Here is a 16,944-nt window from a genome sequence, read left to right as displayed (position 1 = left end):
AGCAAAAGTGGATGGAAGACACCCTAAATTCAATGTAAAAGTCAGTCAAGGGAGTCTAAGTAAGATATGTGGATTTAGGGAAGCAGAGGCAGGCGGATCTCTTTGAATTCAAGGCCAACCTAGTCTAGAAGTGAGTCTAGGACAGCCAAGACTACAGAGAAACCCTGTCTCAAAAACAAACAAACAAACAAAGAAAAAAATAAGGTCTGTAGATTCTGATTCCTAAACACTTACGTTGTGATGTAATTAAATCTGAATATTGGATTGTATTTACTAGTTGTAATGCATACTCGATAAATCAGATAGAAGAAGGGAAAGCATGAATAACCATAATTTTGTTGAGTATTATTAATTTATATTGGATTTGTATCAATTATATAAAGCTCAAATAATCTGTAAGGGCACTAAATTTAATAAATTAACTGATTTCATTCTTAGTTTCCTCTGTTTGCCTATTGTTCTAGGTGGTGATGAGATTACGAACCAGTAATATTTGACAATAAAAGGGAAAGAAAGATTTAAAACAACAAGATTGCATGATAATTAAAAGTAGATTTATCTTTTATCGATTCAAAAGTAAACAAATTATTCTTAAATTCTTTCCCCCCACAACTATAATGTGAACCATGTCAACAAAAGTGTAGACAAAGGGTGAGCTAAATTGAGGACAGTTTTCATTCACACTGTTCTCTTTGTCAGTCACATATTACATGTTTTCTACATGTCATATCGCGCAACCCTTGGGTAGATTGGAAGAGCTGAGATTATTATGATCATCTTCAAGCTGAGAAAAGATTTACATGTAAATTAGGGTCATTTTCTCAGATACCCAGAGCTAATTTGAAGATGTAGAAATCAAACTTCAGTTTCCAAATCCCAAGACATACAGTTTTCCCCCATATAACACTCAAAGGAACCAACATTTTGATGTAAAATTTTCCCAGTAGAATAATATTAGAAGTTCATGATATGTTGAGAAATAAAAATCTATTTTTTCTACACATTTCCTATTGAACAGAAACTACTCAGGGAGATGTGTAGACCCTGAGGGCAGTTCCTGACTAGTGAAAATGTCACCTCACAAATCGATGTGGTTGTTATCCTTCTTTCACAGGTCCACATGGATACAAAGCATTTTAGAAATGTAATGTATTACAAAAATGTATGAAATACCTAGAGTGTGAGGTGTAATAAAATACAATAAGGAATATGATGGGGTATAATTTATATTATATAAATAAATATCTAAATAGTCTCAATTCAAATATATTTGCTGTATTTCTTACCATTGCTGTTATTAAAACATAATAAACTGATAAACATTTGAGATTTTCTTAGGCAAAATGGCACTTAATTTTGTTTTTCAGGGTAGCCAGTTTCAGAACAAAAGAAGATTTTTTTAAACAGATGGCAAACCTGTGGGAAGGAGTGAGCCAATAATGAGTTCCTCCCAGCTAATCAGGGATACTCTTTGTTTCATAGACCAGAGTACTAGGGAACTTGTCTGCAGTGAGGAACATTTAATAAGGCTAGTTCTTCATGTGAGAAGGTTGAATTAATTCAAATGCATAGTTGGCCATGACCAAAAAGCAGATTAGGAAAAGAAGATATAAGGCTGATGAGTAATAAAAGATGCTTTAACTACAAGTAATTAACTCAGAGAACACACAAGCATATGTCATAGCTTTGAGTTGGTTTCCACTAAGACACTCATAGCAATGTGAAAGAAGGGGGTGGTATAGACTAAGTCTGTAATATTATGGAGAAAATGAGCAAGAGTTAGCTTGTGCTCCCTCTTTTTTGTTTGCCTGTAATTTGTGTAATGTCTATTCCATGTGAGGTTCTACCTTTGATATAGTTCTTGCAGAAGTAACAGATGCGTTCTGTTTACACCAAGGAAACCACCGTGTTGTGAGAAAAGTAGAATACTCTGTGTTGAGCACTTAGTGGGCATTCAATAAATATTTCTAAAACTATTTTAAGATCATATGTTAAGTGTGCAGTAAAATATGCAGAGAAAGGTGAAGAATTTGGTTGATCCAGCTTGGACAGGAGGCGCTAGTTGGATGTCCTGCAGGTTTTGTATAATCAAGTTTCTACAGGTGCATGACTTGAGCTGTAAATCATCAAGAGGGGGTAAGACAGGGAAGAAAGATTTGTGTGTGAAAAGACAGAATGGTGAACCAAAATGTGTGGAGTTTCATTTTATTTGGCATTCTACTGAAAGGTCGTAGGGATTAGTAAGATAAATATCATGAAAATCATATTTGCTCACAGACTGCCAGGAAACAAGACTGATAGTAGTTCAGACTTTTATGATTTTCACTGTGTAGTTACACAGATTGGTTCTTTTAATCATGTTATATTTTGTGTAGTGGTTACTATCAGCCTAGTTTATGGATAAGAAAAGTAAGATACAGTGAAATTGTGAATGTACCCCAAACAGTAACATGCACTAAGTGATGGGACTCTGTGTTTGAACTCAGGCTGATTTTAGAATTTACTTTCTTGACCCTTTCAAATGCTATTGTCAAATGTGGTATAACTTGGCACTGAAATGGTACTGAGGTATCTAAGTTAGAAGTTATTATTTTGGAGACAGAATTATTTACTTGCCTACCAAAAGGTCTTCTTTTTTTAACTTGAGAAATATTATGCCAAAGCATCTGGCCATAAATTTATACAAAACCCAGTGTGCTGTCATCACCTACATATTGCAGAAGTGGCAGATTCCATTTTGAGAACAATTGTGGCATAAAAGATTGAAAAGCAGTCATTTGATCAACAAGAAAACAATGTGAATTTAGACAGAGAAAATTAAATATAGTCTAATTTTTAAAAATAATGTTTAAGTATCCAAAACTGATGTTGTTATGATGTTCATAACGTATGTGTTTTTCCAAGAATAAACCTGTTACATGAATACTAGTACCTGTTTAGGCATTACTCAGAGAACTTTTTATATTCTTTCTGCCAGTGTACATTGAACTTTACTAAACATGAATATAGGGTGGATCATGATATTTAATTATCCCGTGCATTGCACTAACCACTTTACAAGAATTGACTAATTTAATTTCAAAAAATCTCTATGAGAAGAAAAAGTCATTATTCTTACCTCAAAGAAGTTAACAGGAAAGACTGAAGAGGTTAACCAGTCTGATATCACCAGAGTTGAGGAATGCTTTGTTTCATAATGAAAAGTAAGTTTCTTCTTGAGCACTTAAGAAATAGTAAGGTAATACTGGCTAATTAGACAGGTTGGCTTTCCTCCTCAGTTCCTTTTCCTGTTGATTTGTAGAATAATTTCCTACATAAATCATAAATTCCTGAAAATAATAATTTGTAACAAAGCTTATGTACTAGCCATTTATGTTCATTGTTCAGTCTTTATTGTAAATAAAGAAAGTTATGCAAATGAGTAGGGAAGTCAAAATGAGCCTTAGCCTTCTGTTTCCTATGCCTGGGACTCTTTCTTTCTGGCTGTGCCATCTCCTGTGGGTTCAGGAGTTCTTGATAATATTGTATATTCGGAGTCTCTCGAGAGACCTCATGTCATGCTCAGAGTATAGAATAACATCAAGAAAATGGGACGATAAGAAACACATCTCTTTTAAATCCTATGAACACATTCCACTCCAACTGCAACTCTGAAACTATTTATGTGCAAGTTATATTTCTTATAATCCTTCCTGTTCTTTGATAAGTTACATTTAAAATTTTCTTTATGAATATTAAGGTTAACTTTGCAAATAAATCAAGCAGACGGTTGTAGGATGAAAATATATAACATTTACCTATACAACTGTTAATTGTGTCTAATTTTGAGACTATAATGTAGAAAGGGACTTCAAGAAGAGGCAACTGCATTGCAGAAGAGAAATTAAATCCAAAATCCTTTGAGGAAAGGCTGCCTGCAGGGAGAAGATAGCCACCAAGTAAAGGGATCGCTGTCACCTCAATGTTTCAAGTTGAGAAAGAATGATCCGTGAAGATGAAGGGAGGTGTGAAGGCCGCTACAGAAGAAGAAGTCTGCGTAGATAGTGCAGGGAGGTGGAATGAGAAAGCATTGGGGTGCTCAATCTGTTTTCCTCTTACGCCTGTGATTATATAAAAGTTAATAAGAGGGACAGTAGAAGCGAGCAGAAGTTACCAAGAGAAAAGATGAAAGCTTCTGAGAGAAATGGAGTTCAGAAGAGACGAAATTTCTTGCATCCTGCTGTTCTGCCACCATCGCACTCGTCACAGGGAATCATGGGACTTTGATGATCTGAGCAGAGCTGGGCTTCTTCCACTGCCCCTTCTGCCTTGCCCAGTGCAGGTTTCCAACAGCGGCCTGCCTTGCTCTGCTCTGAGGACATGGGAGTTGATCAGTGTACTTGCTTCCTGTTGGAGCCAAATTTGCCATAAAGCCAAGTGTTTAGGCTCCTGGGTGGGAAGTTCTGTCAATTTTGTATTGACGTTTGTAGTTCATGTTGTACATATTTCAATACGTGTATTTTCCCCATTAGGTCACATTCTACACAACTAGAATTTAGTATCTAAACCATCAATTTCTATTTATTTAGCTGGCCTGTATATTACTTAGCTTGGCTACTCGTCATTACTTTCTGATGTATACAATAAAGTCCATCTTACTCTTATATGTGCGTCTAGGTTGATTTTCATGTAGAAGATATTGTACTATCAAGAATGACCTTGTATGGACTATGATCTTCCTATCACTTCCTACACACTATTTATTTTTATCTACCCTTCCTCCTTAGAGGAAAAGACGCTCAACGGGCTGTGTTACTCTACTTTATTAACAGCGTTTTCCTATTATTTATAGGCAGTGCTGGCACACCGGTCACTTTTAATGAAAATGGAGATGCCCCCGGACGTTATGATATCTTCCAGTATCAGATTAACAACAAAAGTACGGAGTACAAGATCATCGGGCACTGGACCAATCAGCTTCATCTAAAAGCAAGTATCGTTATCAGCATGCATTATTGCGCCTAGACCTTAAAGGGGAATGCTTCCTTTTAAAGCACTAAACCTGAACGTCTTCTGAGGATTCTCACACTATCTATCAGAAGAGAGGATGTCTAATTTTCTTTGGAAATGTACAGTTAAACCCCAGTCTGAAGTGGGTTTCTCAGTGCTTAAGGCCACCGGTGTCCGTTTGTCCAGGTGCTGCTCCCTCGCTGGCCTCAGTCTTTTCCCACAGGAGACTGACAGACCCAAATGAGTTTTCATTAGTATGAACCCAGAGAATCTACCTAGTAAGCAAGGAATGCCCAAGACATTGAGGTGTTATGCTCTATGATGTCACGTGGCAAAAACATAAGGGGCTCCGTCCTGGGAATCCGTCCTGAGCTTGAAGGTGAAGAGAACTCTGGGAATACCCACTGTGCAAGGGGCTGCGTTGGAGGTGGAAGAGTGGGGTTGGAACATATTTCACCCCAGCCAGAAAGATTTATTCCCATTTTAACAGCTGCAGCGTTATTAAAACACACCGACTTAGGAATAGAATAATGAGCCCTGTTGACTCAACGGAGAACTGGAATTCTTTTACCCTGTACCATTCTACCAAGGCTTAAGAATGCTCACTCTGAACAATTAGTGCCTGAGGAACCACTAAGGTCTGTAACACTTTTTCTGTGGCACATAGGATGCCTGGAAAATATTTCTAATGACCTAGAAACTGATTCTCCACTACTGCATGTTTGCAGTGTGAAATTCATTCACTCTTGTAGTGAAAGCACCCTCCTCAGAGCCTCATAATCACAAAGGCATGCACATGTGCTCTCTTGCATTTGTCGGCATCCATTTTCTCCTCCTGTATGTTCAAATAAGTCTCTTGAAGTGACATTGTTTAGTAGTATCTGACACCCAAGTTCACAGCAAGGAAAAGATGATAATAAACTCCAGAACCGTAGTTTGTTTCTGGAAGTGACTTTCTGATGGCTGACACCGCTTTCATTCAGCCGTGCAGAGGCGGCTCTTTGCTTCTAGTTACAAGAGGCAAGCTTGAGTCTCCAGTCGTGATTTTAGCTTCGTCATCAAACTCCTTTGTTGTTCTGAAACCTACGCTGATTTATTTAAATTTAACTATGAAAAACACCACAGATTATTTATAATCTGAAAATCAATATCTTTTTATAGGCATCTGTTGGAAGTTTATTTCTGACAAAATTTAATATGACAAAGAAAAATTTGAAAATGGTTTAAGCAGGGAAGCTACTTCTATCTGACTTCTGTCAACATCAAAATGCTTATCATATTGTTATGGTTAAGAATTTCCATAGTGGGAACAGGGGCTCTCTCTGACATGGACTCTGTTGCCTGCTCTTTCATCCCTTCCCCCAGGTAGGGTGGCCTGGCCCACAGAGAAAGAGGATTTAGGCAGTCCTGATGAGACTTGATAGATTAGGGTCAGATGGTAGGGAAGGAGGGATTCATCTCTCTGAGGACTACAGGAGTGGGGTGGGAGGGAGGAGGAAGAGAGAGTGGGACCAGGAGGAGATGAAGGAAGGGTGTTACTATTCAGGATGTAAAGTGAATAAATTATATAAAAAGATAAAACTGACCCCACCTCCTAAAAAAGAACTTACATAGTAAAACTAATTGCATGGAACTGTTAAGTACTATGTAGGTACCAACAGTGCTAAATAATAATCCCCAAAATGAACATATAAATATTTCTTCTCTGTGTATTCTAAATCTTACTCTTGAATCTTAAACTCTTCTTTTACACACATTTAATGATGCATGAATGCTTTATTTTCAGAACTGTTATCGCCCATAAATGTATCAAAACAGCTTGTATAACTTTCCATGCAGGCTGGTGATTGTTCATACTATATAGTAGTGATAGACTCATTGAAAAAATGAAGTTGCCACTCTCAGGAAAAATGATGAATGAGGCTGTGGAGGGCAGATATAAAGCAAGGACTGGATTCTTCAGACTATCAGAACAAATCGCATAGCTATCCTGGGAAACTGGAACAGACTCTTGTCTGAAGGAGTGAGGTACTTAAGCTACTGATTTATATGTATTCTGCTTAGATATTTGCATAACATACACCATTATATTACCGTCGTTTCATAAACTCAAGGATGAAAATAGTAGCAGCAGCCACCTTATTTGGTTTTAATAAAAATTAAATAAAATAATGTAAGAAATCATTTAGTCCATTTTCTGAAGCACTTGAGCCCCATAAACACTGCCTATATATCTTGTGCCCTATCTCAGAATTCAGCCTGACCTGTAGGATTCTGATAGAGCTTGGTAAACAGAAAACGGAAGTCCTGTTAGAAAAGGCCCTTGAGTCTTCTTTAGAAAGTTCAGGATGGGAAGAGAGGGAAGAAGACAGGAAGGAAGGACATATGGAAGCCCTATAGAGAATTCTGCATTTAAAACTTAACATAATCTCTTCCTTTTACTTCTCTGATAGTTGGGAATTTTTCTCCACACTTAAAATGTACACTTCACAGAAGATAAATGCATAGCTTCTTTTTTTTTTCCCCCCCTCCTCTAGTAGTATTTCAATAGATAATCTCACCTGGGCAATTACATGAGAAGAACAGTTTTCAAGATCTTATTTTAAAACTGTAAAATGCTCTTTTTTGTTTTTGTTTTTGCAAGTGTAGCAGAGTTTCATTAATAGTGTCAGGGGTTGTCTTTGTCCCATGGAGTAGGTCTCCCACTGAGGCCAGAGAAGGCCGCCCAGCTAGAGGAAAGGGACCCGAAGGCAGGCAGCAGAGATCCTGGGACCCGAAGGCAGGCAGGCAACAGAGATCCTCTACTATCAGTGTTAGGGAACCCACATGATAAGCAGGCTGCATATCTGCTACGGATGTGTAGGGTCTCTGTCCAGCCTGTGCATGCTCTTTGGATGGTGGTTCAATCTCTGTGAGCCACTGTGGCCCCAGTGGAAGGGGATGTCTTTAGTCCTCTGTGATGGATGGCGGTTCAATCTCTGTGAGCCACTGGGGTCCCAGTGGAAGGGGACGTCTTCAGTCCTCTATGACTTGAAGGGCCAGGCTGGGTTAGTACCCCTTGGCTCCCCTCCTTTCTCTGAGGAAGAAAGAGGCTGGGGGAGGGGCTTCAGAGTGGGGCTAGGAGGAGGGAGGGGACTGGGATCAGACTGTAAAGAGATTAAATAAATTTTAAAAAAAGAAAAAGAGAAAAAAAGTGCTTTTTTTTTTCAAAAACGGAATTTGAAACTTTATTTGTAATGACTTTATATAAGTATACATACATACAGAAACATATATTAGGTACACTGTAATGTTTTGATAAGGCTCACAGTATAGAGTGGTTATGATAGGCTAATGAGCAAAGCCGTCACCTCCTTCCTCTACTCAATTTTTTGTGATGGAAACACTGTCAGAAAGCACTGTGAGGAGGATCTATTCTCCACATCTGCCACTTTTCCTTATTCTATTAAATTAGATTTACAACTGGTTTCACACTCTCAATGGTAAGCGTTTATCAGCCATTTACTAGCCTGCACTCATCTTGTTTTTAAAGAAGCAATTTTGCTTTGGTTTTCCTCTGGCCGAACTCAGTTGCAGGAAGATGGTTAGCCGTGTTTGCAGCAAATATTTCCTGAATACATCTAGTGAAGTGAACGGATTCCTTAAGGAAGCAAACTATTCTTTCTTACCTTGGAAAATGTCTGCTGTGTACTAGACCTTCAAGACCATAGCCCATTGTTCGAAATATCACAGTTTCTCTTACACTTTAATGGACTGAACATGTGTTTTAAATTAAGCTGCCAGTGTAATTTGCTTCTTTTGATGTAGGTTTTTTTACGCAGTAATGTTGGTTTGCACGTGAAATGTGTATCTGTCTACCCAGAAGTGAAGCTGCACAATTAGGTCACTATTTTGATAGGGAAGAGTGTCTCAAGAGACAAGCGACCCTTACAGATATTACAAAACAGATTGTAACCTAGAGATTTGGGCTAAACAGGAGCGTCTGAACTGCAAGAGAAACAACCATCTGTGCCTTTGAGTCCACAGGGGGAAGAGGCAGTGAGGTTACTGGAGAAGCTGAAAATAGCCCAGGGCTCTCTAGTTTATGCTTCCAACCAGAGCCTCTTTTTTGGGGGGAGGGGGGTCTGAATTACTATAAGAATGACACAGGCTTTTACCTGCTTTGTTCTTTTTTGTCATTTTATTTTACTAAGTGGGAATAAATAAAAAATATATTCATAAATATAAAATAAGCAAAAATAGTAGCAGATAGTTACATCTCAATAATGGCTCAATCGGGATTATTCATAGCACAGAAGCCTTTGGGAGAGATTGCAGAGGAAAAGGTTGTCTCTGAGACCGACTTGATTGATTAACAGATCCTTCTCTAGTAGAGAACTTCTGCTGAAGCTAGGAATGCTAAGCCAACTGTTAGGTGGAATAATAGTGTCAGTGACTCTTAAATGTTTTGTCATATCATTGTACAGAATAAAAATCTGGAGTAAAAAAAGATGCTTGAAATCTGACCTCTAGTATGTTATTTTATTTTTACCTCTTATATCTCATTATTATCTGCATGGAAACTGTAATATCTACTTTCTGGAGTTATTGAGATGTTGTAGGAAATTGTGCTTACATGTTGAGAGCTAAGTAAACATGAAGTTGTTGTGTTGGTATAACTACCTTACTGACAAGGATTTATGGTACATTCTTCAACATGAGATTAGAAAGAAATAATATATGAAGACTAAAATTTTTGCCTCATCTCTTGATATTATGAGAAATAAACAGTTATAAGAAGACATTGATATACCATGGTAACTTGTATCTAATCTTTAAGATCAAAGCATATTTTACATAAAAAATTAAGGAGGCCTCCATCATTCAAACTCTGTTACATAAGCAGAAACTTAAAAAAACTTAGAGTAGCACTAAACCACATTAAATCAGTTTATTACAGCCTGTGTTGTAGTCCCTATGTCAGGTATTTTAACTGCATGTATAACTTTGCCTTAAGTGTTTGCTGCTCTAGATAAATGTCAGCAGGTTTAACCACAGTCATTAATTCATTTTTTTTGATACAGTTGAAAGTTGACGCAGTGAAGGTGATTAAAGGAGTCTTGCAATAGTGATGAACAGAGCTGGCAGTATTTTAAGGGAGAAACACTTGCTTTTATTCCTGGGAGTCAAGCATGTTCCTTTTGTCTCTGTTTTCCCATGTGCAGTGTAGTGTGTACCTGAAAATACAGTCTCATTTACATTTGCCAAAATGAGATGATTGTATATCACATCATTTCCTACAAGCATGGACCTGCTGTACATAGTCTCATGTCTTCAAATGCCACATGGTCACTGCCTTTGTATACTGCCATGAAAATTATTCCTTTGGCTTCTTTTTCATGTAATAGAATGATTAATCTTAAAACCTATGCTCTATTTATTAGGTATCAATTTATCAGTTTTAAAAAGTGACTTTAACATTACTTCTTATATAACTATAAGCTAAAGAGCATTGAAAAAATCTTATGTTGGCATACTGAGGAAATGCTGATTAAAATTTTAACTATACTCTAGCTAGGCCCAACGTAGTTACTGGTCACTAAAATTTACTGAATATACCTACACAATAACCTGATATTTTTCTACAGGAAAATTAGCTAAGAGAAATAATCAGTGAACATTGACTGTAAAATACCACGTGAAATGATTATTTATTTATTCAGTAACTACTTTCTTCCAAACAGAATGGTAATCCATTGAGTGATGTGTCATTTAACAAGGTGTAATTCTAAGTATAAAAAGACTTGCAATATGTTAAGAGCTACCATAAACTCAAGAAACAACAGTAAAAGCACAATTATCCAGGGGTAGATAAAACAAAAATCTTGGGAAATTCAGAAACTTCAGTGGATATCTCCAACGAGAAGTACCATATAAATTTTTATCACATAGATGAAATTCAAAACAGCTCTTAAATTACTTTTTATGCTTGAAAGTTGTTGTAAAAGTATCATAACAAAAAAAATATCAATAATTCACTCATCTGTTCCCAATCCTCATGGCCATTCATTAGTTCATCCATTCTGGAATAAAATGCCACTGATGTGAATTGCTTTTGCAGGTGCGGGAGTAGTTTAGCCTGTAGTGACATCTTTGGAACAGCAGGGATGTATAGGAAAAGAAGCAAAACACATGACTCAGGAGCCCTAATATAGCCACCACTTTCTGTATTATTGTTAATTTCAAACACACATTCCTTTTAGCCAAATAGAAGCAACAGTCACAGACAATGTTTGTTATATGTAGGATGGGAGACAGGAAAACTGCAGAACTTTCTTTCTCTCATTTAGCTGGCTGTAAGTTCTGGTGAAGCTACTTGAAGGAAGTTCTAGAGTTTGAGTGTTTTGACAGGGCACCCTGATAGTCAGCATTTCACTGCCTTCCTTTCAGGCTGTACCATAATCAAAGACATCTGTTCTACTCGATTTTACATCATTAATGATGAGCAGAGCGTGGACTTCAGTAGGTGTTTACAGGATGAATTGAAGTAAAATACTGGCGATAGTGAAATTAAGTGGCCTCTAGTGTATTAGTTCTGAGTAAGCGGGTAGTACAGGCACTTATTATAGTAAAGATAGAGTCACATGTTACCAAGAAGGCCAAGGCCAAACTATAGAATACAGGATTTAGTTACAACATCTGTGTAAGCAACCCAGATAAAAGTGAAGGAGTTCAAAGTCCAACTCAAAATCAAAGCGAACACATTGCTGGAAGCCAGATGAAATTATGCAGGTGTTACTTTTAGCATCACTATTGGCATTTTTTCCTGAGCTTACCTTTGGTACAACTTCCTGCATCCTGGAGGGCTTGGATCCTCTGAGTAGCTTCCTTCCTGTACTTCTCTTTGAGGAGTGGTACCCATCGAATCTCAGTCCCACTACCCCTATAAAGGGTTTCATGATGCTCAAGGTAAGTGCGGTGATACAGATGATGACTCCTCCAGCACAGACAATCACAGGAGAGAGGAAATAACAGTTCCTTTAACAAGCTGAGTGACTCTAAGCTGATAGGATAGAGGCCAATCAGACAGGGGAACGTTGTAGGAAATGAGAAAAGATGGCTGGAAACTAAATTCTGTAGGGCCTCTAGTTCTATGGGGACAAGTTTAGGCTTGTTATTGGATAAAGTGAGTTTTTCAAGAATCTAGGACAGCATTTTGGCAGCAAAATTTATGTTGACTAGAGAAAAGTTGTTTTATTAATTAGGCAAAAAGGTTAACTTAAAATTATGTTTTTCTTATTTTATGTAATTGTTTGATAGATTCTCTGTGACTTGCCTCATTTACTTGTTTGAACTTCTGCCCCCAAATAAATAAATAAATAAATAAAGAGACTCAGTAGATAACACAGTCCTCGGACAATAAGCAAGTGAAGACACAGGAAAGAAAGATTAAAGAGATCTGGTAAATTTCATCCAAGTTTCTCAGTAGAGTAAACAAATGGACTGTGCTATTATTTTATAAAGTAGCATATTGTATGACTTTGCATGGGGAAGTCACTCATGCCTTTTCAGCCCAGATAGGGTACTGATGACAGAACAAAGAAAGCATTCTACCTAAATCTAACATGGCAAACCAATACACTTACTGGGGTTTCTTATAGGGGCGTAGATGAAGAGTTAACTTTAAAGAGTTAAAGTGACTGAAGGGCAGCTTCATCACTGAAAAGTCCACCAAGAGGGGCGATGATTCACAAAAGCCGCATCCCTAGATCTTGGTGCCCAACTTGCAGACAGTGTCACAGAGGGATCAGTGACCTGCTCACCATTTAAGTGACCACCTGCTCACCATTTAAGTTTGCGGAGAGGCCCTGTGAGTCCTGTTCCTGCCCTAGCAATTGTTCCCTGTATAAGTTTGCTGAGGGGCCACATGAGTCCCATTCTCTTCTGGACAACGTAGACCTCTTCAATTTCATGAGCTTCTGGTTCGTAAGTGTCTCCTTCCTCCTCCAGGGGACAGTGTTTTATTTCGGAGGAAAATAACTAATTCTGCAACACTATGCCTTATTAACTCTGCTTGAATCTGACTCAAGTTTAGAAGCTAAATTTGGTCTTTTTTTTATCCATTTTGAGGTAGATTCCTAGAGAAATCTAATAATATTAAGGAAATTTACTAGTTTATTGTACAAAATAACTAATTAAAATATTATTTGTTATGAAAACAGAAATTCACAGGGGCCTATTGAATTCCTTAAGTCAAAAGGGACTATTGATTTTTTTTAAGTCACAAGGGATTATTGAATTCCATAAATGATACTGAAAATAACACAGAAAATGACAAATAAAGCTAAAATAGCTAAAATATCAATGCGGTCAAACAGGAAAAGGCAAAAGAAAGAACATGATATGAAGGATGGGATGGAAAATGCTCCTGCACCAGCACTCAGGAAGGATAAATGAGGATGATTCTTCCAGCTGCTACAGAAACAATCAAGTAGTAAATATAAGAAATGGTTTTCAATTCTGATTCTTACCTTGGGGAGAGACAAGTAAGTACAATTTTAATGCGATGTATGGAGTAAGTAAGGTTAAAATAAGGTTATAAACATAAAATAATACTCTACAGCAGAAGAATTGCTGACAGAAGTCATTCTCTGTGGTAGAGTTACTAAAACGTACGTGGGCTCTGTATCATATGGTACTCTTAAAAGCTCAGAGGACTCATCAGTGTTATGTGAAATCTACAATGTACAAGAGAATTACAAGTAAGAACTCAGAAGTCTGATGTACGAATAAAATATGTAGTCCCCAGTTGTAGATAAAGGTCACCGGCTGGCAGGACCATAAAGCCTTAAAGGATGAAGTTATTATACCTTTGACTGTATCACAGGTCTCGCTTGACCATTTCCCTTGAAGTTTTCTATGTTTAAGGAGGGATAGAACAAGAAGCTGGGCCATCCATGGGTCTCATGCTCACCTTGCTAAGATTACAAACGTTTGTCTCAAACTCGACTCGCAGACATTGTAGGCAATGCTTTATTTTTACAACGTGTTTAATACTAAAAGTTAAACAAAACTTCTGAAAATTGTCCTAGGCAGGATATTGTTCAGTTCTGAGGCAAGATGTCACCCTGAACAGACCTCAGTGCGTTTTATAGTGATGTAGACACCATCACTGGGAGTTGAGAGGCTAATGCTCAGCTGGATTTGAGCCTTTTTATCCGGTTTACAGTGTCTCAGTCCCCATGCTTATGGAGTTAAGACTTCGCTGTAGTCACTAAAATTAATTCAAATAGGTGATTTTAAATAGGATATTTAAGATACTGAGAGTGGGGCTGGCAAGCACTTTCTGTTTATGTATGTCTGTATGTCTGTCCATCTGGTAAGTGTAAGGCCCAACCACGTAGCCTCACAGAAGTGACACTGCTGTCTGACCACAGGGTGAGGCCACAGGCCTCATTTTCAACTCGAGTATTTAAGGAACACTCTTTGCCATCTGAGGAATACCAAAGCTGAATTTGTAAGAGGACAATGCTAGATTAACTGTGTTGACGTTTGTTGGAATAAAAAAAGGTCGAATTTATTAAAATCACTTCAAGCTTACTTTTAATCTTAGAATTTTGTAAGCCACTTTGAAAACGGGGCTGTGTGAGAGAGAGGGGTGCAAGGTTTATTCTGTTGGACAGGCTGAATTTGAAGAACAACAAGTAAATAAGACTAATGTGACTTGTGAAATGCTAATTCATTTGAAAAGGACTTTTTCATTAAGATAAAAGGATAGCTTAGATCTGTGTTTCTGAGGTGTTTTAGTGATGCCCTGGGTGAGAAAAACTCGGGCCACGAATGAGCAATAAATGTAAGCATAACTGATTTTTTGTTCTCATAGAAAGAAAAGAAATATTTTGGAATTCCCACAATGCCATCTGAAATTTGTTACATTTGGCTTGTAACATCAAGACATTCAGCCTGCAGGCACTTCCTTCCCTTTTTTCTCGTGCATGGTAAACAGCTTTATGCTGGGCAGCGAATGTCTCCATGTTGCCTTTTTCACAGGCAGGCCTTTCTCCATTTCCAGAGACTCCTGAGAGCTTGGCTCACTCTTCACACAGTTTCACACACTGTGTTAAAAGCTGTCTTAAACCTTTCTCCTGAGATGAAGTCTTGCATCTGCCACTGGCTGCATAAGCAATTACTGGGCACTGCATATCAAAGAGAGTGTTTTCATAGTCCTAAGGTTATTGTTAGGATATAATCAGCCAGCTTTACTCTTCTTGACCCATAGCCACCTGCTGGATAGATTGTATTTTGTGGTTTGTGATGCCTATGAATGTTAAGAGAGGTTTTTTGTTTTTAATTGCTAAAAAACTAGGTTAAAATAACTTCCAAGATGATAATTGTGGTTATTGTCTAGGCCAACACTTTCTCAAAAGTCTTTCTCAGAGCAATGTTCTGCAGGCCTGTCAGGAGCTGCTGTAAATGCATATGACAGCTTTCCAGTACACACATGGGGAGCTCGGACAACGGCTTCGTTAGTTCTCTCTCTTTCCTTCATGTTATAGAGCTTGTGACCTGTTAATGCACATGTGACTGAGAGAAGTGACCGTGGGACGCGCGGCTTAATTAACCTCAAATTCTGTTTATTTGAAGAACCTTTAGGAACTAATACTTCTTGGATCCTACTTTTAAAAGTTATTGGTTCTAATTGCATTTTCTCCTTGTGCTGACTTTATGTTCATTCACTTATCTGACTGTTAGGCCAACCTAGGACTGAAGTATGAAACATAGGCTCCTTTATTTCAGGCATGGAAATAAGAGGTTCTTTCCAAGTTGTTAGACCAAGGAAGCAGGATCACAGATACACACCAGTGTGGACTACACAGCATACTGTAGGCCAGCCTCTGCTGTATGGTGATGATATGTACTATGAAAAGCAATCTAAACAATAAACAAAACGCCATTTTGTTACAGAGGGAATTATGATTAGCTATAAGCTATTTATTTAGGGCCATTCAGACATTAGAAGCAAAGATCAAGTCTAAAATACATCCATGCACACACACACACTCACACATGCATACACACTTGTAAATGTAGCTTTTATTTCTTCTGATGAGGGTATGGGATGAGATTTGTACCCAAGCTTTATGAATACATGGCTCGGGTTGAGCCCAGAGAGTTTCTATATAACTATCCATGGACCTTAGTCTGGAAGCTTCTAGATTCCTTATAATCTAATCTTCTCTGCAAGCCTGGACATTGAAGGATTCAGCTTCCAATCTCCTTCTGCCTAAACTAGGCCCAGAATGTTTTAGTTCTGAATAAACTTAATGCTGAATAAATTCACCCTTACTAGTTCTTTCTGAACTCTGGCTGGCTGGTTCAACTCAGCTGTTCTGGCTCAAAATTTCTCTCCAAGCTGACTGATTCAAATTGGCTTCTCTCATCTCCTGACTGAATAGCTCTGCTTGGAAAAAACAAACAAACAAACAAACAAACAAACAAACAAACTACTTCTGAACTCCAGGAACTCAACCTCACTGTCTTTGCAATCTGAGTGGAACTGCATAGACTCAGCTGAACTGAACTTACTAACTCAACTCTCCCTTTTTCTCCCTGAACTGCTCTTAAATAGCCTCTTTCCTGTGTGTTCTCATGAGAGTAGGGTTTATCCTATCTCTGACTCATTCTGTCAAATATTTCTCTAATTTGTCATTTTTTCTGCCCCTCACTTAGACCTCATTGTTTTGTATTAAAGCTGTGTACTGAAGGCATGTCTGATTAAAGGTGTGTACTAAAGTCATGTCTATGTTCCAGCCAGAGATTAGAGGTGTGTACTGAGGAGGTTTCTGTATTTTACTCAAATCACACAGACCTAGATCTTTGGATGTTATCCCTTGCCAGAGTAGCCATGTGGCTGGATTAAAATTCCTCTACACACACACACACACACACACACACACACACACACACACACACACA

General features: G+C 37.9%; 1 protein-coding gene across 2 annotated transcripts in view; it reads left to right on the top strand.

The window, feature by feature from the left end:
• Positions 1-16,944, top strand: part of Grm8 (glutamate metabotropic receptor 8) — an 858,268-nt gene that overhangs the window by 676,625 nt on the left and 164,699 nt on the right. For both annotated transcript variants that reach the window (XM_055608228.1, XM_055608229.1), the window contains exon 8: positions 4,832-4,968. In XM_055608228.1, coding sequence (XP_055464203.1) covers positions 4,832-4,968 — 137 coding nt within the window. The remainder of the gene's footprint in view (positions 1-4,831; positions 4,969-16,944) is intronic.

The sequence above is a fragment of the Psammomys obesus genome, unplaced genomic scaffold, assembly GCF_907164565.1.
Source record: "Psammomys obesus unplaced genomic scaffold, mPsaObe1.curated_primary_1811, whole genome shotgun sequence".
In the NCBI taxonomy this organism is placed as follows: domain Eukaryota; kingdom Metazoa; phylum Chordata; class Mammalia; order Rodentia; family Muridae; genus Psammomys; species Psammomys obesus.
Note: the sequence above shows the minus strand (reverse complement) of the source record. Positions and strands in the feature narration are given on the sequence as shown.